Source organism: Anguilla anguilla, chromosome 18 (genome assembly GCF_013347855.1).
Source record: "Anguilla anguilla isolate fAngAng1 chromosome 18, fAngAng1.pri, whole genome shotgun sequence".
In the NCBI taxonomy this organism is placed as follows: Eukaryota; Metazoa; Chordata; class Actinopteri; order Anguilliformes; family Anguillidae; genus Anguilla; species Anguilla anguilla.
In genome coordinates, this window is record NC_049218.1 from 557,023 (window position 1) to 578,166 (window position 21,144).

General features: G+C 41.4%; 1 protein-coding gene across 32 annotated transcripts in view; it reads right to left on the reverse strand.

The window, feature by feature from the left end:
• kcnma1a (potassium large conductance calcium-activated channel, subfamily M, alpha member 1a) overlaps positions 1-21,144 on the reverse strand; it is a 168,189-nt gene that overhangs the window by 34,468 nt on the left and 112,577 nt on the right. For 7 of the 32 annotated variants that reach the window (XM_035400103.1, XM_035400108.1, XM_035400106.1 and 4 more), the window contains exons 15-21: positions 18,878-18,987; positions 18,049-18,117; positions 15,125-15,136; positions 12,094-12,180; positions 11,606-11,682; positions 9,238-9,246; positions 4,586-4,753 (exon numbers count right to left, since the gene is read on the reverse strand). In XM_035400103.1, coding sequence (XP_035255994.1) covers positions 4,586-4,753; positions 9,238-9,246; positions 11,606-11,682; positions 12,094-12,180; positions 15,125-15,136; positions 18,049-18,117; positions 18,878-18,987 — 532 coding nt within the window. The remainder of the gene's footprint in view (positions 1-4,585; positions 4,754-9,237; positions 9,247-11,605; positions 11,683-12,093; positions 12,181-15,124; positions 15,137-18,048; positions 18,118-18,877; positions 18,988-21,144) is intronic. The other 25 variants (XM_035400121.1, XM_035400112.1, XM_035400127.1 and 22 more) reach the window with 7 other exon arrangements.

The following is a 21,144-nucleotide window of genomic DNA, read 5'->3' on the forward strand; positions in this document are numbered from 1 at the left end:
GGTAATCACAGACACTGGGTAATCTCAGACACTGGGTAATCTCAGACACTGGGTAATCTCAGACAGTGGGTAATCTCAGACACTGGGTAATCACAGACACTGGGTAATCTCAGACAGTGAGTAATCACAAAGGATGCGCCAAAATATTCACCTCGGCTTCCCCCAACGACAACAAAGTCACAGTTTAGAGGGAAACGAGAATCAGAAGGACAATGAGGAAATCAGTTCAGAGGGAAATAAGTCCCTGGGAACATCGCATTGTGAGTAGTTACAAGTCTTCAGGCCTAATGTACACCCAGGTACTTTATTCCATCATTGTAACTGTATAAGCTGATTCACATGCTGTGCTGTGCCAGTTCTGTCACTCAAACCTGTACAGAACTCTACATAAAATATGAGGTTAAACAGCTAAGTGGACTTAACTGCGGTTCCAGCTCTAAAACGGGCTCTGAGCGATTCAGAGATGATTATTTCCACCGGCAGATACTGGATAGGCTCAGACCTCCGCGCTGATAGCTCCTGGATTCATCCGGCCCTTGTCAAACACATGCAGTATTATTTTGAGAACACGCAGCGTGGCAGGTCCACCGTGGATCCAGAATAATCCAGACGCCAACTGTCTCTTCCGAGAGCACAAACGGAATGACAAGTCTGTAATCCATTTCTTATCAAGCGCCAGCAACCTGTCAAGCCCAGCGTTCCCTTCCTGTTAAAACCGCAGCGAGACCCTCTCATTCCCTTCACCCAAAAGGACTTCATCGCTACAGGATTCCTTTCAAAGCATTTCTTCATGAAATCATTTTTACAAGAATAAGAAAACAAAGGCGTATGAAAGAGTATGCTTCACAAGCTAATAATGACTCCTTACTCTTACGAATGTTTTTGCATTCCTTTTCGGAATTGTTTTGTTACATTTCTCATAGAAAATCACATGATAGTCGACGCCAAAGAACCGTAAAAAGAATAACTTAAGCAAGGAAATTAATCATTTTAATGTGACATCCATCTATAAACTACCTCAATGCCATTGTATTTTGTTATAAATCCATGAACAAAATACATTTTTGTTCATGGATTTATATATTTACAGTAATGTCAAACAGATGGCATATGTTCTGTCTCCATGTAGAATACCCATTACAAAATGGAGGAACAGTAAAGGGTTTACTCAAGTGTAAATCCACTTCAGACTGTACATACAGTACGTATCTCCTTAGGCTTCTTGCTTACCTAGAGCTGTAGCACCATCTACTGGGAGCAACACTACAACACATATTTCTGTAGAAAATTGAAAACATACTACAAACTATTTTCTAATTTTCTCATAGACCAACGCTAAGGACTGATATTATGCACTTAGAATTACATCTGCTTCTGATTTAGCCTCTCTTACATACTCATGCCAGCATACATCCATGTACAGCATATATACATTTTCATGGTTAGTGCAGAAATTGACAGACATTAGCCAAAATTACTCATTCACTACACAATCTGTCATTCGAGACAACTATTAATGCACATCAGCCAGCAATGATTTAGGGTGAAAGCTTATCACTGCATAGCTTAAAAAAAGCCAAAGGGTCACATGATAGGGCAACTTGACCAATGAGGTGCTGCTGAGGGCAGAAGCAGGAAGTGCAAAAAGGGTGGAGAACAACGAAACAAACTTACTTGATCGGATAAATCCATTAAAGATATTTTTAGCTGAGAAAAATGGAAAGACAAATGACAAGTTATGAAAGGGGAGAGACTTGTAATGTTTAGGACAGAAAATAAAAAAATTGAGGAAGAAGGTCAGGAGGAAGAACTGGAAGGGAGCTTTTGAAAATTTCCTGAAGGATGAAGAAAATGTAAAGGAATGGAGGATGAAGAAACAATGAATTGATTAAGTAATGCTTTAATGAACAGGGGCAACAAAATTTAAAAAGAGACTTCCCCTCATGGAGCGTGCTCAGTGTTCAGCAAGGGCCAGGGACAACGTGCGATTAGGAAAGTGGAAATAAGCTTTCACAATGGCCCAGAGAGATCAGACTGTGCGTAACAATCTGAGGGAAAGGCAAGCTTAGACCATAGTAGGCTGTGCAGAGCTGTCTCTAATAGCGGTTACTGTAAGTTAGAATATGCAGGAACAATGCCACAGCATTCTTCAGATTGCTCAGAAGATTAAACAGTCCATGCAATCAAACACCGACAAAACAAAACAAAACAAAAAAGAATCAGCCACCTTGCTCTTTCCTGACTCCTGTCAAACAGTATTTTCAGAAACGCGTCCTGTCAGAAGACATCAGTGTCTGCTTTCAGCAAATCTGAGTTTCATAACAACTCTGCTTGGCCTTTCGTGGCATGAAGGAGTGAACTCAACAGTTTCATCATCCAGCATCAGCATATTGGTTAAGAATAGCTCAAATACCAAAGCATTACTGTACACAAAGGAATGGCATTAGCTACAGCTAAATCTGTCGTTCTGTCATACTGCACAGCAGAATAACGCTTTCTTTTCAACACAAATGATTCCACAGGATGACAAGTGCTGTCTGAACAGCGGACTTCTTCTGCTTCTAAATATCTTCCATCTCATTCTACATCTCAGCTTTCCAGTAACCTCTGCCCTCCCATAATGACACAGCACGTTTGGTATGCTGGAATAAGAGGCGTTTAGTTTTCACAAATCTCACTTCAAAGACTAAACAAATACGCTGCCTTTGTTTCTGCACCTTTTCAAGTCTGAAATACCAGGGGCAAAATGGCAGATGTAGAGATTTAAGAAATGATAAAAACAAACTCAAGAAGCGAATAAGATCCCAACATGTAAGCGCTATTTAACCATCCACAGTACAGCAGAATGTTCTCAACGAGTCTGACTAATCATATTTCAAAGAAAAAAATTAGTGCAGTTATGAAATAACCAGGGAAGGAAACAAAGTAAGGTATTCATGAGAGGGCATTTTGAATAATTATACCACTACTGTAAAACTTCTGAGACGCACACAGTGGTGCATGTAAACCTGACTGAAAATAAGACAGGACATGCCCAATATATAGCGTGAAAAAACAAGGGCAGAATGCACATCGGTCACCCGGATTGTCTGTAACAAGCCATGATAAGAAAAGCAAGCTCAGTAACGCTGTAATGACCTGTAATGACCTGTAGCGGGTGTCCAGGGAACATAAACCCCAGTGCCAAACTTACCATCCCGCGTTTGACGCTAATGTGGGCTGGTCTTTAAAAAGGCCGTAGATTGCTCAAGAGGAAACAGGGTTGACCTTGCTTTGATAGTACAGGATTGACCTTGCTTTGATAGTACTCATAACACTACACTCAAAGAAACCTGTCTCATGAAAATAATTTAGCAAAAATAAATCAGAAACCTATTTTTGCAGTGTACAGTTCAGAGAGAACTGAGCAAGTATAGTGTAGTGTAAATGTAACACACACTACAGTGAAAACGACAAAAAAAACATATTTATATGCAGTGTGTTACCCCTCAGCGATTTCGCCCATGTGTGACAAACTCTCACTAAATGCAGAAGTAAAAACAGGAACACTTACAAACCAAACTGCATTTATGCAACCCCTTTCCACAGACCCCTAACAGTACATGTGTCCAGGGGAACGATCCACTACCAACGTGCTGGAAACAAGGCCATCATTTTACAGCAGAACACTCTGGGTGTGAGTCTGATCAATCGAGAGGGCCAGATCGGAAATTTGGCAAGAGCACCAGGAGATCCCTTTCTCTTCCTTACAGTTTTTAAGGAGGTTTACCATCTCTTCTGAAAGACAGCATCCCCCACAGCCCTGTGTCCCTGCCACAGCACTGGAGCATTGGTTTTCTGCTTAGTCCAAAAGACTGCCCCCTACTGGCCTACCAACACCACTTCCACAGGCTGCCTGGTTTTGCCAGGTCTATGTAAAGATGTAAACACTTTTTTTTCTCCACACAACATGGCAAATGATCTTAAATAGACTTTAAAATCTATCACCATGCAACCTGTGTAGCCATAAACCCTTGGCAGTAAATCCAGTGAGCTTGAAGTGGTTTTTTAGAGGAAAGCAAAACAAAATAAAAAACAGAACAGAAAAACAGTTAGTTTCCCAGACCTGAAAAGACTTGAAAAACCATTTAGTGATACAATACCCAACACAGTAATTACCTTCACCAAAATATTCATTGACTTTCATCATACACTTGATTTGAACAGTATTCACATCGAACACCAACTTGAAAAACCACGGGCACGACACGTGTTCTAATATCATACAGCATGCTCAGCACAGACCTACCACCTATAGGAAGCCACAGCACCATTACCAAGAAACCATATCCCACAACAACCACGGTAATAATAATAATAATAATAATAATAATTACGATAGGAAGACGGAAAAGGAGGGAGTGGGGAAGACAGACAGCAAAGACAGAGCCATTTAAAACAGCCAGAGGAACACAAATCATGGATTCACGACAACACGACACGGAGCACATGGAGGACGTCACGCACACGTATGTACACAGACACGCACGCACACACACACACACGCCACAGACATGGAAGGACATGTGTTGGTGGTCAAACTTACAGGCACGTAAACTGGTTTCATTTACAGAGACAGAGGAAAGCGGGTAGGCTCTCGGGGGGGTGTCCACGTTACTATGTACACTGCCTGACATGCACGCGCAGTCTCGATCGCAACTGCCGCAATCAAAACAACATGCCAGCCTCATTCTTTTGGAGATGGACATCTTGGCTACAGTCGTGTTTTGGGTGAGAGGAGAGGAAAAGCAGGTTAATGACAAGGCAATATCCAAACCAGGGAGGTCGGAGTGCTACTTCACAGGACGGAGACCGAGCTTTAGGCACAGAGAGCTGACAGACCGCACCCTGGGGGAGATACAGGCACGTGGGAGAGCACAGCGGGGTAAACACCCGCGGCTGCCCCGGGCTGAAGACTCGCTGCCTCAGTCACGCCTCTGCGACACATTTTGCACAGAGAGAGATTGTGACTGAAGTGATCGACTTAATGAAGTCAATCACAACCTGACAGCTGTCCACTGCCTGTGATCACAAACCTGATACAGCTGCATACTCAATTTCACTGCGCAGTGGACAGCTGGCACCTTATGAATGTTGTGTGTGCAACACAGGGACTATTTGACTTATATGGCAGTTATGCTGCATTTATCAGGAGTTTACTGTGCACACAACCTTCCGATCGGAATTAGGCTTTCTCTGGAACTTCACTGTGGGTCATCGAATTCTCAAGACTGTTCAGAAAACAATAACACTATTGTTGCTTTTTTTCCCCCCCAATCAAAAAAGGTTTCCAATTTTATCTGCCAATTACTTGGTTTGGGCCGGCAGGAGATCTCCAAGGTCAAGCTCTGTGTTCCAAAGCCGCTCGTGTTATTCTCGGTCAAACATGGCTGGGGTGGGCGGGGAGGGAATTCTGGGATGGATGAGTGATGTCTTCAGCAGCAAACCCTGTTTTATTCCATTCCTCTTTCCGGAACATTCCAGGACATCCTGGATCACGTACCTGTGTCCGTCATGCAGCGGCTGTGGCACATGGTGCTTTCCACCCTACTCTACCCCTCAGCTGTTTCAGAGCAGCCCCCTACAGACCTTCCAACGCTCCGGTACTGGGGTTCACAGTCCAGAGCGGCTTTACCCTCATTTCAAAGCCTCACCTAACTGACATACTGTACATGATGCTCCCATGCAGGCTCTTGTGTATATGATGTACTGTATATACTGCTGATGGGCAACCTCTGCATCTCAGAACCGAAAAGCTCTTGAGGAGAGCTCTGAGAGAAGAAGCAGGAAAGGCTTTGTGTGTGTGACTAGTGACTGTAGATAAAACTGTGTGTGTGCGTGATTGTGTGAAGCATGCGTCTTTTAAACATCATACTGTACCACACAAAGTCTTTTACAATGTTCTCATTTAAACCAATACATTAAAAGTCCTGTGATTTTAAAAACCCTGTGAACATATTTAGTTAGACGTACAGGGCAGTACTTTTTCTGCTGTTCACCGAATACTTCCACCAAGGTGGACTTGATGACCTTTCACGTCAAAATATAGATTATTACTTCAAGATTAAAGCAAATATGATTTATAATCTTAGTTTTTCATAAATAAGTCCCAGATAAGTCACTTAACTGGTGTAGTCTCAGGTGTGTAGACTGTGTACTGGTATAGTCTCAGGTGTAGACAGTGTACTGGTGTAGTCTCAGGTGTGTAGGGGTGTACTGGTGTAGTATCAGGTGTGTAGGGGGTGTACTGGTGTAGTCTCAGGTGTGTAGGGGGTGTACTGGTATAGTATCAGGTGTGTAGGGGGTGTACTGGTATATTCTCAGGTGTGCAGTCTCAGGTGTGTAGGGGGTGTACTGGTATAGTCTCAGGTGTGCAGTTTCAGGTGTGTAGGGGGTGTACTGGTGTAGTCTCAGGTGTGTAGGGGGTGTACTGGTATAGTATCAGGTGTGTAGGGGATGTACTGGTATAGTCTCAGGTGTGTAGGGGGTGTACTGGTATAGTCTCAGGTGTGTAGGGGGTGTACTGGTATAGTCTCAGGTGTGTAGGGGGTGTACTGGTATAGTCTCAGGTGTGTAGGGGGTGTACTGGTATAGTCTCAGGTGTAGACGGTTTACTGGTGTAGTCTCAGGTGTGTAGGGCGTGTACTGGTATAGAGTCAGGTGTGCAGTCTCAGGTGTGTAGGGGGTGTACTGGTATAGTCTCAGGTGTGCAGTCTCAGGTGTGTAGGGGGTGTACTGGTATAGTCTCAGGTGTGCAGTCTCAGGTGTAGAGGGTTTACTGGTGTAGACGAGCAGGTGTCAGTGCGCCTCTCAGAGCGGGGGGGGGGGGCTTGCAGTGAAACAGCACAGCTGCCGATTTCCGCCATGCTGGTGGGGGCGGGGGGGGGGGTTTGGGGTTTGGGGGGGTGGGGGCAGTGGGGGGGTGGTGGGGGCGGTGGGGGGTAACAGTCCCAGGCCCGGTGGCACTTTGCAAGCCAGCTGTAATGGAGTCTGGCACTTTTAAGAAATGCAATCTGGGGAGACCGCGGGCTTTTCTAAATGCTATTTGTAAAAATGAACCCAAATTAAGTGGACAATTTAAGTGCCCCGCTCTGGAGAGAAAGGGCTTCGAGAAAAATGGCTCCAAAACAAAGACCTCTGGGACTGTTGTTTATAGAAAACCATGCATAATAGCTGGGACTGGTGGCTATCGGCATGCAGAAAGGCAGATCGATTCTTCATGACAAAAGAAACAAATCAAACTGTTCTGGGGATCAGACAGCGTAAGCAATCAGACATGAACGGCAAGAGATCATGCTGCACCGACTACTGCAGTAATTAATCTACATTCGTTAGGAGTGCAGCATGTTCGCAATGTTAGTCCGAAAAACACAAAGGGATATGAAACACGAGACCGAGTGATTGGACGTGGTTTAAATGATGTCATACCAAACTCTGCACTGAGCCCTCGGGGTAAAGCGTAACCTTATCCAGCAGGAATGCCATCAGCAGAAACATCGACTGACCAAACATGAGACCACGCCACTTCGGCAAAGTACAACTAATCAACATGTCAAAAATGATCCCCCAAAAGAAATACAAAGCAGGGAAACCAGGATGAAACGCAATCGAACTGACGTTCTGTTTCCTCAAAAAGGCCACAATTCACATAATGTACTAATAAAGTAATGGGAAATATTCTGCCGTGTTTCAAGCGGAAAGAAAACTTGGACCTTGACGATTGTAAAATACTTAAGGACAGTTGATCCTGACAGAGTTATGCTTTTGTAAATCCAAATGTCCCACATAACAAAGAGCAAATAACAAAGTAGGCCCATACTACTGTATACTGAATGATCTGCTTTCACTTTCACAAAATAATTTAAATACACTGTACTGTGTCACTCTTCCCCATTTGTAATTACAGTACAAAAGGTCATTAATGGCACCACAAATAAACATTACATTAAATAAAGCTATGCTAAAATTAGATAAATCCAGATTGCGTATTTTGTGATAGTTTTACACTTACAGTTACACTTATTAAGAGAAACCCTACGCAAACACCCAACACACACATCTTTGGACCAGCTTGGAACCGGTCTAGCTGATATATAAATGACATGTTTTCAGACTTAACGTTAACACTTAATGTAAATGCTATGTAGTCTTGCATAATAACTAGAAAAAAAAGTCTACAAATCAAAATCACCCACATAAAAACGAAAACTGACCCAAATAAAAGTAAAAGTCCTTCTGTAGTTAGGAAAATTTCTAAAGTTAACGCACTCTGAGTAGCTACATTAACACATTAAATAACACGTTCTGCTGGTCGCATTCCTGCATGCAGGTATCTGAGGAGATCAGTGCGCATTTCGGATTTCACACAACAGCAAAAGAGCTATGAGGACATCTAGTGGCAGGTCTCCACACAGCGGCGCGCGTTCAGCCGTGACACGGTAAGCCTTACAGGAACAGACTTACAGGCAGCGAGCGAAACGGGCTCGGGTACGATCGGGAACTGAAACGGGGACGGGGTCATTTAAATTTGCGGAGTGCGGGAGACGCGCGCGTACAGAGAAGCTCGGCGCTGTGACCCGGGCGGGGAGAGGCGCGAGGCGCGAGGCGGACGGGAACAGACTGTCTGACTGTGTGGCGACGGCACCGCGCATTAGCGGCTGAAGATCTGATGAACTTCCCACTGAACGTTTTTTTTTCTCCGTTGCAAAAGGACAGCAGCTGGTGAAATGAGCTCAGACGGCAGGCGGGTGGATGTAAGTGGCTGGAGTCGCGTTTTCTCTGTTCAGTCGAATCCGACACGAACGCTCCTGAAGCTGAGCTGTGCATCTCAACACTGTCGCCACGTTCTGCTCTGATATCCTTCCCATGGTGCTCTGGGGCAGCGGGTATAATGGGGGCTTCTATAATCACTTTCAGGCTTCCCTTTGAAAGAAGCACAGCTGGGGGGCGTGTCTGCAATCTAATTAAAAATGAAACTGACTTATATGTGACTAATGTTCCTTCTAACATACACAATGTTACTTAATCTGTTCTCATAATTAAGCCTGAATCTTTCTGATCTGAAGACAGGGTAGAGATGAGGGGTGAGGATGCAGAGGCTACAGTACACTGGTACATGCAACATTTACAGAAGCTATCTGTGGAGGAAAGACAGTGGAGCACTGTACTCTGGTCAAAGGGGAACCTGCTTTTACTCACAATATATCACTACCAGTCAGAAGTTAAAACATAGTGGAGAATTCCAAGGCAGCGAGGACAAAAACAAAACAAATCAAAACATCAAAAGTACGTCAACGGTCATAAGAAAAGGAGGAAACAGATTTTCCAGAGCAGTAATGGAACTGACATCTCTTTGCAAGACCATCCACATCTTTGCAGACATCACCGATGACATTAACATTACTTCAAATCAAAGTATAAATTTGGGGTTAAGAAACAGTTCACAGTAAAAAAAATAAATAAATAAAACCAATATAACGTGGCATTAAGAAACCTCCAGCATATGAATTTTATATTTCACAAAAAATTCATATGCCAGAGGTTTCTTATGAGCAATGCTTGAAATTCTGTAGTTCTGCAAATTGTCTGCATAAAGCTCTTAAAGTAATTGTCCTTGAACTTTACTGATACATTTTTTTAAATCATTCATTTTGTGGTTAACCGGTTTGGACAAGTGTTTGTTTAGGTCACGTAACCACAATGTCACACTGGAGTTCTGGTGTTACTACCTCTTATAGAAAAGAAAAAATGTCTGTCTTTTCATAAACGCTGAAAAACTGATCTCACGTGCTAATTTTCATCTTTGTTTCATGAACTGCTGATTACTAATCTCACCCCATTTTACCAGTTCTACATCTGAACTCAAGGTCAGAAATATTAAGCCTGTACTCTACCTCTAGCTGTTATTTAGGAGTAATAATGATCCAGTTAAAACCAGAGCACCTCCATCAGCAGCTCTTTCTCCCGTCAAAAAATGATCAAAATGACTATACTGTGGGCTGGTCTCACAGACACTGGTTAAGCTTAGTCCTGGACTAAATTCAGTTCTGTATGGTGAATCTCCACTCAGAACTGAATTTAGTCCAGGACTGGGCTCAATCTGTGTCTGTGAAACTGACTCAATAAGTAATTAATGCACCTGCACTGCCTGGAATATGTCTAAATGCACTGCAACGACTTTAGCACTGAACCAGCAAATCCAACTGACTCTAGTGTGCCTGGTGGAGATGTGGGTGGCAGTGCAGACGGGACAGGCCAGCGGGGTGCAGACGGGACAGGCCAGCGGGGTGCTTGACCTGTGACCCAATTACTCCGAGAGGCGGAGCTTCGCCCATTCCCGCCATATTCACACAAACTGACAGTGCTGTCCTGGAGCGCTGCCAATCACGTCAGGCCGGCTCTATATCCATCTGACACTGCATCGGCAGCGAGCGGCTGCCTCTTAAAGGGACAGCTCACTTTCTGGCTCTTTTTTAAAAAAAAACATTATTTCAGTTTTGTTGGCATGTTTTCGATTGCTCTGTACAGTTGGGATGTGCAAGGAAGGACATTTTAGAAATTCCCAGAAGTTTCTGATGATTTACAGTGGTGGGTACAGGGGCATTTGGGGTTTTGAAAGCAGCTTGTACAGGGACGTTATGTTTCCTGAGGCCCTACATAGGAACAGATCAATTTTATAACAATTTGTTCACAATTATAATCATAAATATCAGTTTTTATATTGTGTCGGTACTTCTTTCCTTGAGGGCAGTGGTCTCAGGTTGCATGTACCACAGGAAGCAGTTCCAGCTGAAAATAAGATTGAACATAATTTCTGAAGAATAATCGGGTAATATTCACACAAACAATCTCTGGAGCCATAATGCTGCAGTACAAGCTGCACCGGAGTCTGCTTTGTATTTTCTGGCTTTGAACCGCAAACCCCCAAATGCCCAATACAAGCCACTGCAAAGCCAGCAGGATGCTAGAAACTTCTGTAAATACCTAAAACAACCTTCATCACACAGACAAACTGTCAGAACAATAAAAAAACATGCACCAAGAAAGTGCACACAAAAGTAAACTATCCCTTTAAAGTCATTCCTTATCAGTATTCTGGCCATTTCCAAACCCTTCACTACAATCCTTATGAAAAAATATATATTTTTGCTCCTGCTCAATCTGTATCCTTTGATTTTTACAAAAGTCTGTGTATTTACAAAATTTAGTCATTGCATTCCTGTAAAGGAAACCACAAGAAAAAATAAAATAAAAAATGTGCATGACCTCTGCTAGATGACATACATGTCCTAGCATGCTCTCACACAGTCAAGCATATTACAGATCAATGGAACCAAACACTGCCAACTAACATCTGTGAAGATTTTAAACTGGAAAAAGGCAAAATAAAACACATTCCCCAGAAATAAACATTCACATTTTTAGACAAATTATTAATGTACGTTTAAATGCAAGTTTCACATGTACTGTAACTGCTGAAATATTCCACACAGGCTGCTGCTGAAGTGGAGCGATCACAAACAGGTCGCCATGACGACCGTCGGCACGGGAACGGAGGCACACTTACACCGCTTGCAGCCACACTTTTTGATCCTTTTGGGGTCTGTGATGTCATCATGACACGCTTTGCAGTAGAAAAATGCCCTAAGGAGAATCATGACAGGAAAAAACGACAATGTCCTCACTTTCCACAAATGTAATGAGACACAAACGTTTGGCCACTGTGGTGTTCGGCTGATAAAGCATTCATTAGTTATGTGGCACATTTGTGATTTCTCCCAGGTATACTGTGTGTGGAGCAGAATAAACTGTTCATTTAAACTGCAACAGCCCTCCTGGATTCATCTGCAACACCTTAATCATCTTTACTGGATTCTCTACAAACAGAGAATACATGCATACATCATGGCCAGCATTAGTGTACTGTTATTACCTAAAATGTACTGATAGTTCTTATACTCAATATTCAGAAGTTCCATATAGCAAATAAAAAGAAAAATTAATATGTCAGTGGTTGGTTATTTGATATAAAATGTGAGATGGAGGCAGATTTACCTCTTCACTTCTTTGGCATCGCTGGCGATGAAGAATCCTAAGGTCCCTTCCTGCATCTTTACGTGGTTCCCAGGGTTGATAAGAATACTGATGTAACACACAGAAATTACTCATTAGCTTTGGCAATTAATCACTAACATCCAAACACGCTAATCAAGAGGAATGGTACAAACAAATATATAAAACCTTTATCCGGAGATAAAAAAATTTAGTGAAAGATTTCTTGTCCTTTTGTTTGCTGTAAGGAGACTGATGACTAAGATACTGTAGCACATTAAGGCTGTGAGGTGTTATTGGTATGAAACGGTTAGTACCACCACAAAACCGTTACGTGTAAACTGGTATGCAGGCTAGACACATACAAACAAAATACACAGGCGCAGGACTGGAAATTTTAATTATCTGAAAAGAGAATTAAAATTGCTGTGACAAAGTACTTTCAGTCACTGCTCTTGAATACACAATTGTATCAGACAGTTATAGAATGCTGATACTCTACTTACACTTTAAGTATGAAAATGCCAAGGAATGAACAGACAACTAATGACTATTTGACTATTTTATAATGACTAGTGAAATTTGAGAACGGTCAAAAAGCCTTTGAAAAGCCAGATGAGGAATGCTAGACTTCACAAAGTACCTTTAGATGTTTAGAACATGACGCGTGTCCAAAATGTAGGAACAAGGGTTCATTTTAAGACAAATAAGGTGATTTGTTTATTTGTATGTGGACGCTTACCGCAATTTTGGTACAGTTATAGCATTCCCTTCATTAGAAACAGTGGTTAGCTATCGCAGAAAATATAATCACTATCATTATATTACTAGTCCTCTGAATCCTTATAAGAAACTCCCATTATGGCACAAAGGAAACTGAAAGGGAGCCTCTGCAAGCCAAATCATTAGATTATTCATTACCTGCAAAAAGGAATAAGAGCGCATACTGAAAAAATGTATCATTCCCCATTAATTAGACTGAGACGGGACAACACACACATTCTCATTAATGGTTGCCTGTTAATAGGAATCATCAATGATCGTAAACGACAGAGACTGAGACACTGAGCAGACGATCTTCCACGTCTGTGTCTGTACTGAGAGAGCCCAGAGGAGGAGGCCTGGTACTGCGGCATGAGCTGAAGCACACACGTGGGGAGGGGGGTCACACCAAGAGCCCTGACTGGGGCTTTCCTGGGGTGGTAGGGGCAAATGTGAGATCTTTTAATGGAGCCCGAAATCCCTGCTTGCATCCCTATACAGGCTCATATAAAAATTAAAAAAAACTCATCAGCCAAGATGACTACATTAGTGAGCATCTCAACAATCATTTCTAATACTGTACTGCATATTGGCTCGTGCAAACACCTCGATAGCCAAAATAAACTGGCTGACATTCCCACTATCTGATCACTTCCTGGGCCTTTCCGCTGGGCTCTACACAGATCCACAAACATCACCACCAAACTACGACCCAAGGGCAATTCAATCCACCGCAAAGATTTCAGCCGCAAAAGATAGCCAAATAGAAGAACTGAAATCAATGATCAATTTAAAATATATTTTGGTGATGTAAATATTAAAAGAAGCCTGTGTCTTAAATCCCGTATTGATTTCATTTGGTTATCATTAAGAGTTTAAAGCTTTGGAGTAGTGCGAATGGCCCTGCGAGCACCAAGGGAGTCACACAACAGGCATGCCATAAAATAAGAGAGAAAATCCCCAAAAACACTACAAACACCAGAGACAAACGCTTGCTCCCCACATCTGAGATATCCACCACTTTACAGATTACCAGACCAGACACAGTCAGCATGTACACGTGGTGCTTGATCATGTTACTAATTTTAACAACAGAAAACGGATTCTAATTTACACTAGTTGCAAAGCCAGTCATTATCAGAACCTCAAATTGTGGGAAACAAGGCACACTTCACACATTTCAAACGACTGTACATTCAAACATGCTGTTACCAAGTGTGAGAAAACAATAAATAAACGTGTGGCAACCACAGCAGATTACGTAGATGCTAACTGTTGCAGTAACTTCTCTGCAGTTGGATCATTAAACACCAAACTGACAGGAAGTGACCTCACTTTAAGAAACATCTACTCAAAGACACACAAGCACTAAGGGTACAGAGTGAGAGAGTGTGTTGTGAACACACACGCACGTGGTATGAAAATAAGTTATGGAGAGCAGAAATGAAACTTTTACAAATTGTATTGTGTTAAATTTAACTATTTAGCAAATTTGGATAATATAAAAGTATCCAAAAATGTGTTGTTCACATGCTTAACATCATTTAGTGCAGAAATGTTTAACATGAGAAGCATGAGAAGGTAACGTAAAAAGCATGAAATACTGAAAGGAAATATGCGAACAAAAGTTTGCCATTTTAGTGATGATGAAGTTCTGTATTTTGAGTACTGGATTAGTAAAACAGAGGCACTGAACATGTATAAAAATTGCCATTATAAGCAATCCTTGCTGATTCCATGTTTACAAGAAAACAAAAGAAAGAAACAAATATTAAAGATTATTTAATTTTCTTGGCTTCGATATGTGAAATGAAACTATAAGAACATGAAGTACTTTTTTTGATTGCGAAAAGAAGACAAACAGCAACACCAGGAAGGAAACAAAAAATTAGTCTGGACAAAGAAATGCACACATTAACAGCTGACGGACACTGGAGAAAAACCAAGAGAGAAATAAATAAGTAAATAAGGCAGACAGAGGGTGACAAACCAAACAGGAAGTCAACATGGAGAGGCCTATCAGCCTGGGTGTACCAACGGCAAGCACCAAAGACAAGAGTAAAAATATACTACTCTCTCTCTGCCTGCAAAGAAGTTAGTGCATTAGGCCTATTTGTAAAGATAAATGAGAGAGGGATCAGGGGTGAGGGGTCAGGGGTGAGGGATCAGGGGTGAGGGGTCAGGGGTGATTATCCTGTCATTTAGGCCCGGAGGATCTAAAGCAGTGAGGATGGATCTGAGCTCGGTAGGTAAGACAATGAAGAAGGCATACCGCTTTCGGCTTCTGTGAACAACAAGAAACAAAAAAATCCAAAATCAAACACTTGCATGAGATTATGAACATAAAGTAAGAGGAGACATTTTATAAGTGTCAGAGAAGTGCCTATGGTAGTTTTGACCAAACAATGGCATTAATTAAAAAAATAATAATAATAATTTCCCCACTGAAGTTGTCCAACCCTGTTAATTAAACAGTGCCTTTCGCCCTGGGCAAAGTGTGCTCCAGTGTTCTTGCCCTGGGCAAAGTGTGCTCCAGTGTTCTTGCCCTGGGCAAAGTGTGCTCCAGTGTTCTTGCCCTGGGCAAAGTGTGCTCCAGTGTTCCTCATTTCAGGCCAGGCCCGTGAAGTGAGGTCAGGATTTTCACTCTCGTTTGTCCTGTCACTTTGCTGTTACATTTGTAATTTAGAAGCCACACAAGGCAGTATATTTGTGACCATCAGTGACATCAGCAAGCTAAATAATGGTCAAGGGGGGGTAGTCTCTGCTCTGATAAGCTGTGTGATGTGATATAAACAGACCTGAAGTGTCTTACTCTTTGTGACAAAGCGCTATACAAATAAAAATTGATTGATTGATTGATTGAAGTGATCCGCCAACTTTGTGCACCCTCGCCGTCCAAAAGCACTAACTGACAAAACCACAAAAATAATATCCCTGCATCCATCCATTATCTAAGCCGCTTATTCCTGGGCAGGGTTGCAAAGGTCTGCATGCATTGGGCAAGAGGCAGGAATACACCCTGTCCCACTGAAGCAGCATAAGGGGGCCACTGTCCCTCCCAAATAAGACAATAAGGCAGCTAGCAGGAAATTACATCATTAAAATAACAGCCATTTTACAGGAAACCAAGGAAGCAAAGGAAATTACTACTTCCGCCAATCACAACCATTTAAACCTTTTCACTATGGTGTAATGGGTGTCCATTCTTACTTAAGAAAAATGTAAAACAGAAGAAACTGTATAATAGTTGCACCCAACAATTACAGCTCAGTTTTGCTCCATTTAATTTAAGGGAGTGGAAAAGGCACTTCAGTTTGTGACACATTATGAAATGTTTAAATATGCAGTCCCCACCCTCCCCTACAAAAAATGTCAGTAAATAATTTCCAGAAGCAAATTGGCAGTGAAGGAGTTAAAATGGAAAAAGCTAGAGAAAAAAGGTGGTAGAGATAGTGAAATAAATAGTGAAAATAAAATGTGGTGTTTGGGTTATGGATATACTGTACATATGCATGTGTCTGTTAATGACTATTAAAAGATCATGCATATGCAAGATATATTTAATAAAATGGAAAATGGGATGATTTTAGCATGCACAGTGTTTGTAAATTCTGAATTGAAAAATGCCTGAATTGCAAAAAGAATGTTATTCTTTATGATAAACTGTAAATAAATGAATAAATAAATAAAACCCAAAACAGCGGCATTAACCCTACGAGGTGTCAGTGTGCTTGACACACATCCCACAGCACAGTGACAGAATGGAGCTCTGAATGATGAGCGGGACCCAGGTCCTCTCACAACATCAGCCAATCAGGGACGACACCACAGGAGGAATACAGGCAGAGACTGACACTCCCAATCTGTGCGACACACACTCAGAACCCTGCGCAGATACCATGGCAACAGAACAGCTGCATTCCGACAGGAGCTCTACACAGAGAGACCGCACGCGCGCAATGAGAGGGGGTGTAGCAGCTGAAGGTTGCTGAGACACAGTACTTCATGTCAATAGTTATCATGGTTCAATATGTAGTCAACAAAATGTCACAGGAACACTATTAATGAGGACAGCGTAACTCCTGGGACTCTGTTTCTACGACGACGCAGAGCAGGTCAAAATCACTGGGGTGAGGAGAGGCCAGAACTCCTTGAAACGGGCGTGTTGAAAAAAATCGACTTTCCTAAGGGTTATAAAAGAGAAAGGTTCCACAGTCTTGTTAAAGGGATATTTCACTTTGGTATAACGCAATTAATTTGGTGGAGCTTACCCCATTGTATTTGCATTGCGTGAATACTGGCGACTTCAGCTGTGCCCGTCCTGAACGATTAACTTTGGTGAGGTCGTGAAAATGAACGGGAGTGAATTGGGAACCTGAAAACCTGGAGGAACGGTTGTCGGCTGTATTCACGCAATGCAAACACAATGCATCGCACAATGGGCTTCAGCTCCACAACACTGTATTATACCAAAGTGTAATGTCCCTTTAAAGAGACTGTGGAACCTTTCTCTTTGCCACATCTTCAGCCCAGAGATAAATACTACCCACAGCACCGTGTAAGTTTGTGCTGATAAATTACAGAAAATTGGAAAAATCTGAAAATCTGTCTTCGCTGACTGTGCGTTAAATAGAGCCCAGGGAGCAGACTGCCCACAAATAGGGTTGCAGTGAACTTTGGGAAATACCGCTAGCCAGTCGTTAGCTGGCGGCCGCTCAGGGTTTCCGTGCGATTATAGGCTGGTCGTTATCGTCTGCTTTAAGGTGGACTGCAAGTTAAAACAAGCTCTGCCGTACACTTTAAAATTCAGATCACAGGACGTCTTTCACTGGGATTGTTTTTAGAAAGGAATCACATTAAGTCTGATAACAGTTCCTTAACGGTTGTCTTGAATTTAAACTAATCTTTCAATTTACTGTAATTCATTCAAGATTAAATTTATGACAGAAGAAAACAGTTTAGAAATTTCCTAAAATGGTAAAATAAAAAATATATGCATCATTCATATCATATTATTTAATAACAGAAAATAGAATTAGAGAATGATGTAGACAATATAATTCTTGAGAAATGTGAAATAGGAAAGAAATCACAAATCAAATGATTTGATTGCTCAACAGTTTTACCATCAATATTTCTCCGTAGTGAGAGAAATTTAAGAACAGTTTTAAAAAGGAAGACCAGGGCAGTTCTCACCTGCTTTCTCTTTGTTCTGACTTGTACTCAATGGCTATCAACAAAAGCTTCAGCTTCACATAGCACAATCTGAGGCACAAACATGGTTAAAAACTGTAATTCACATTAAAACAACACTCAGAACGTGCACTTTATCATTATTAAGACCACGTAATTCACCACTGAAATAAATATTACATTTGAGTCATTGTTGTAATAATGCAAATAGGACTGGAATGTATATAAAACAATACAGGCTGAATTTACTGTGTTCAGTTGTCAGACCAAACACTGAGCTAATTATTGCTCTGCAATGCCCAATGCCCTGACTTCTCTTTAAAATGTCAGATTTGACAGACAGTCTATTTGACTGCCATTATCAGTACTAACTAATGTACTAGTGCCATAACCAGCAGCTGCAGTACTAGGAGAACAGAAACAGGCACTGAAATGGTAGAGATACAGTGAGAAAAAGCCGCAATGTAGACGTCTAGAGGGGTGGGAATATAGGCTGAGAGACGTTCTGACATAAACAGACTAGGTTAACCCCATTTTAGCTCAGTTCACACCCGGAGCACTGATTTTATAGCCAGGCTACATCCCAGCTGCCTGGAAAGCTTTCACTGTTCACCTAATGCAGCCGGGTTCTAACCTGAACGCCTCGACTGAGTTTCACCAGCTTCTGACCTCAAAAAACTTCACTGGGTATATTAATTGTAGGTGTAATCATAGTGATAGTATTAGAAATGAGGGGCAACTTCAAACATAGTAACTCTATTAAACACAGTCTGATCTACTGTAGCACAGTCATTCTCATGGATGAAATGGAGAATAAAGGCAGCGCACTTACTCACAAACCATAGGAAACGACAGGCCTACGAAGGCACTAGACAGGTACTCTGTGTACATTTCATTGGCTACTCCTTCCAGATAATATTTCTGCCATGTGTCCTCTTCGATCTAGAAAAGAGAAGGTTTAAAACTCAATACTTCCCAACGAGTTCATAAGTCACAGGAGACACATAGATGCATCAACATGTACATACACTGTGAAATAAAGCACCAATGTTCTGCAGATATCATGATTGATTCTGTAAAATGGCAGTACTATCGCTCAAAATGGTGTAGTACTTCACTACGTATTACTATTGCATAATGGCCTAAAACATTTAGTTGATAATACATTAGATGATACAGTTAATACAGTCAAACCTCAGATAACAAACTTTAAACTACCTACTAAAAACAGACTCAGGATAGGAAGCCAGAAGTAGCTCACGCAGCTACACCTTCAATAGCAAGCTCTTTATGATCACTCAGGCACAAATGCAAACTGAAACAGGTCACACTTTCAGCTGGTAAAACCTGTGAATGCTTCACGTTATGTAAATTAGGGCACAGACAGTCTAAAAATGGCCAAATACATCACATTCAATTATTGCATTCCAAAATGACATAAAACCCATGGTATGGAAATAGTTTCCTGAACATATTAAATTATACAGTATGTGTTAAGATAATAATTTTTTTAGGACTGCATATGTTTGTCATTAGATAGCCCAGGTATATAAGGATGTGTGTCGGAAGAAATCAAACACGTTACGATGACTACAAGAACTCAGAGAGCTTTGAGTTTAATCCAGAACTTCACTCCAAGAGCTTTGAGTTTAATCCTTCCTTCTGATATTTCGTAAGTGTATGATCCTGTTTTTAGGTCGATTTAAAAATAAAAGTACTACTTCTGTGTATTTGACCTGGCCATTATTTTTAATCACCCCTCTATGGAAGGACACATTGGTCACAGTTTTGACAGTGCAGTATCATAGCCACATCTAAATTGAGCCTTGCGATGACAGACAGCATTTTACTGGATCCAAAATAGTATCTCAATTATGAAAGTTCTGAAAAGTAAGAACATCTACTGCGGGTGTCTGTCCATCTCCATATTCGAGGAAGTGCCAAGACTTTGGGAAGAGAAGTCATAATTATAGGATATATTTAATCGTGCATCAATGCATGTAGGGGTGCCCCTTAACCTGTCCCATGGTCAAAATTTCCCCTATATTAATTGCATGTTATAATTCATCTTGGCTCAAGTCAATCTGTCTGATTGGTGGCCAAAAGTTAAATAAAAGATTCAATACGTGCCCATTATCTCGTAAAAACCGAAAATGGTACACGTCAAATAAAACATCTTGGTTTTCTGTTTGTCTTAAATTACAGATTGAGCTTTCAGTCTGCACGATTCACAGCACTGCAAACTCGTGTGTAATGAACCAAAGACTTTAAATTGGGTTAAGCTGACCAGGGGGGTTAAGCTGACCAGGGCCTAAACCTTTCAGAAATATTTTTAAACAGCGGTTTACAGTAAATGCCGACGGGTTTATGCCCTTTTGGATTTATCTGACTTTCATTTTTTCTTTCTTTGTTTTTTTTCCTTGAGTTTTTGACCTTGGCAATTCACAGGACCAACACAGACATTCACTGGACTGTAATTATACATCAATATATGGGGCCTGCATTTTGATTCAGTCATCATGGTGCTACATACAAAGAAAGGTCATTTTATATGATGTTAAAAATATTCACACTTGTAGCACAGTTTGCATTGCTGCCTTTGACCATTAGCTTGGAAATTTAATAGGGCCCAAATAAACCTTTCAACTTCCCTGCACAACCCACTGTGCTGACTCCTGGTTTTACAGCATAATAATACTGAACTCAAATAAAATAACCACCATAGTTTGTATAATCTGAAGTTTAAGACTAACGGCAAAGCCCATCAATGATTAAGAAAATGCTGAAATCCTCCACTTCCTTACGGTTGAGTCTTTATCTGAACTCTTCATAAACAGTGCATTTAAAACCAAAGCATTCAGGGCTACTGCTTTTATCATCTTTATTATTATATTTTGGTTGCCCTCAATTCCAGGGTTGAAAAGCACAAGCCTTTTCTTTATAAACAGCAGCTTCAGCAAAGTACTATAACAAAGATGTAAGCAGGAGAAATAACCAAGAAAAATAACCAAATATCATAACCAAGATATATAACCAAGGCATACAACCGCGATGGTGCATTGAGTTTCATGTCATTGTCTAATCATGCGTGTTATTGTC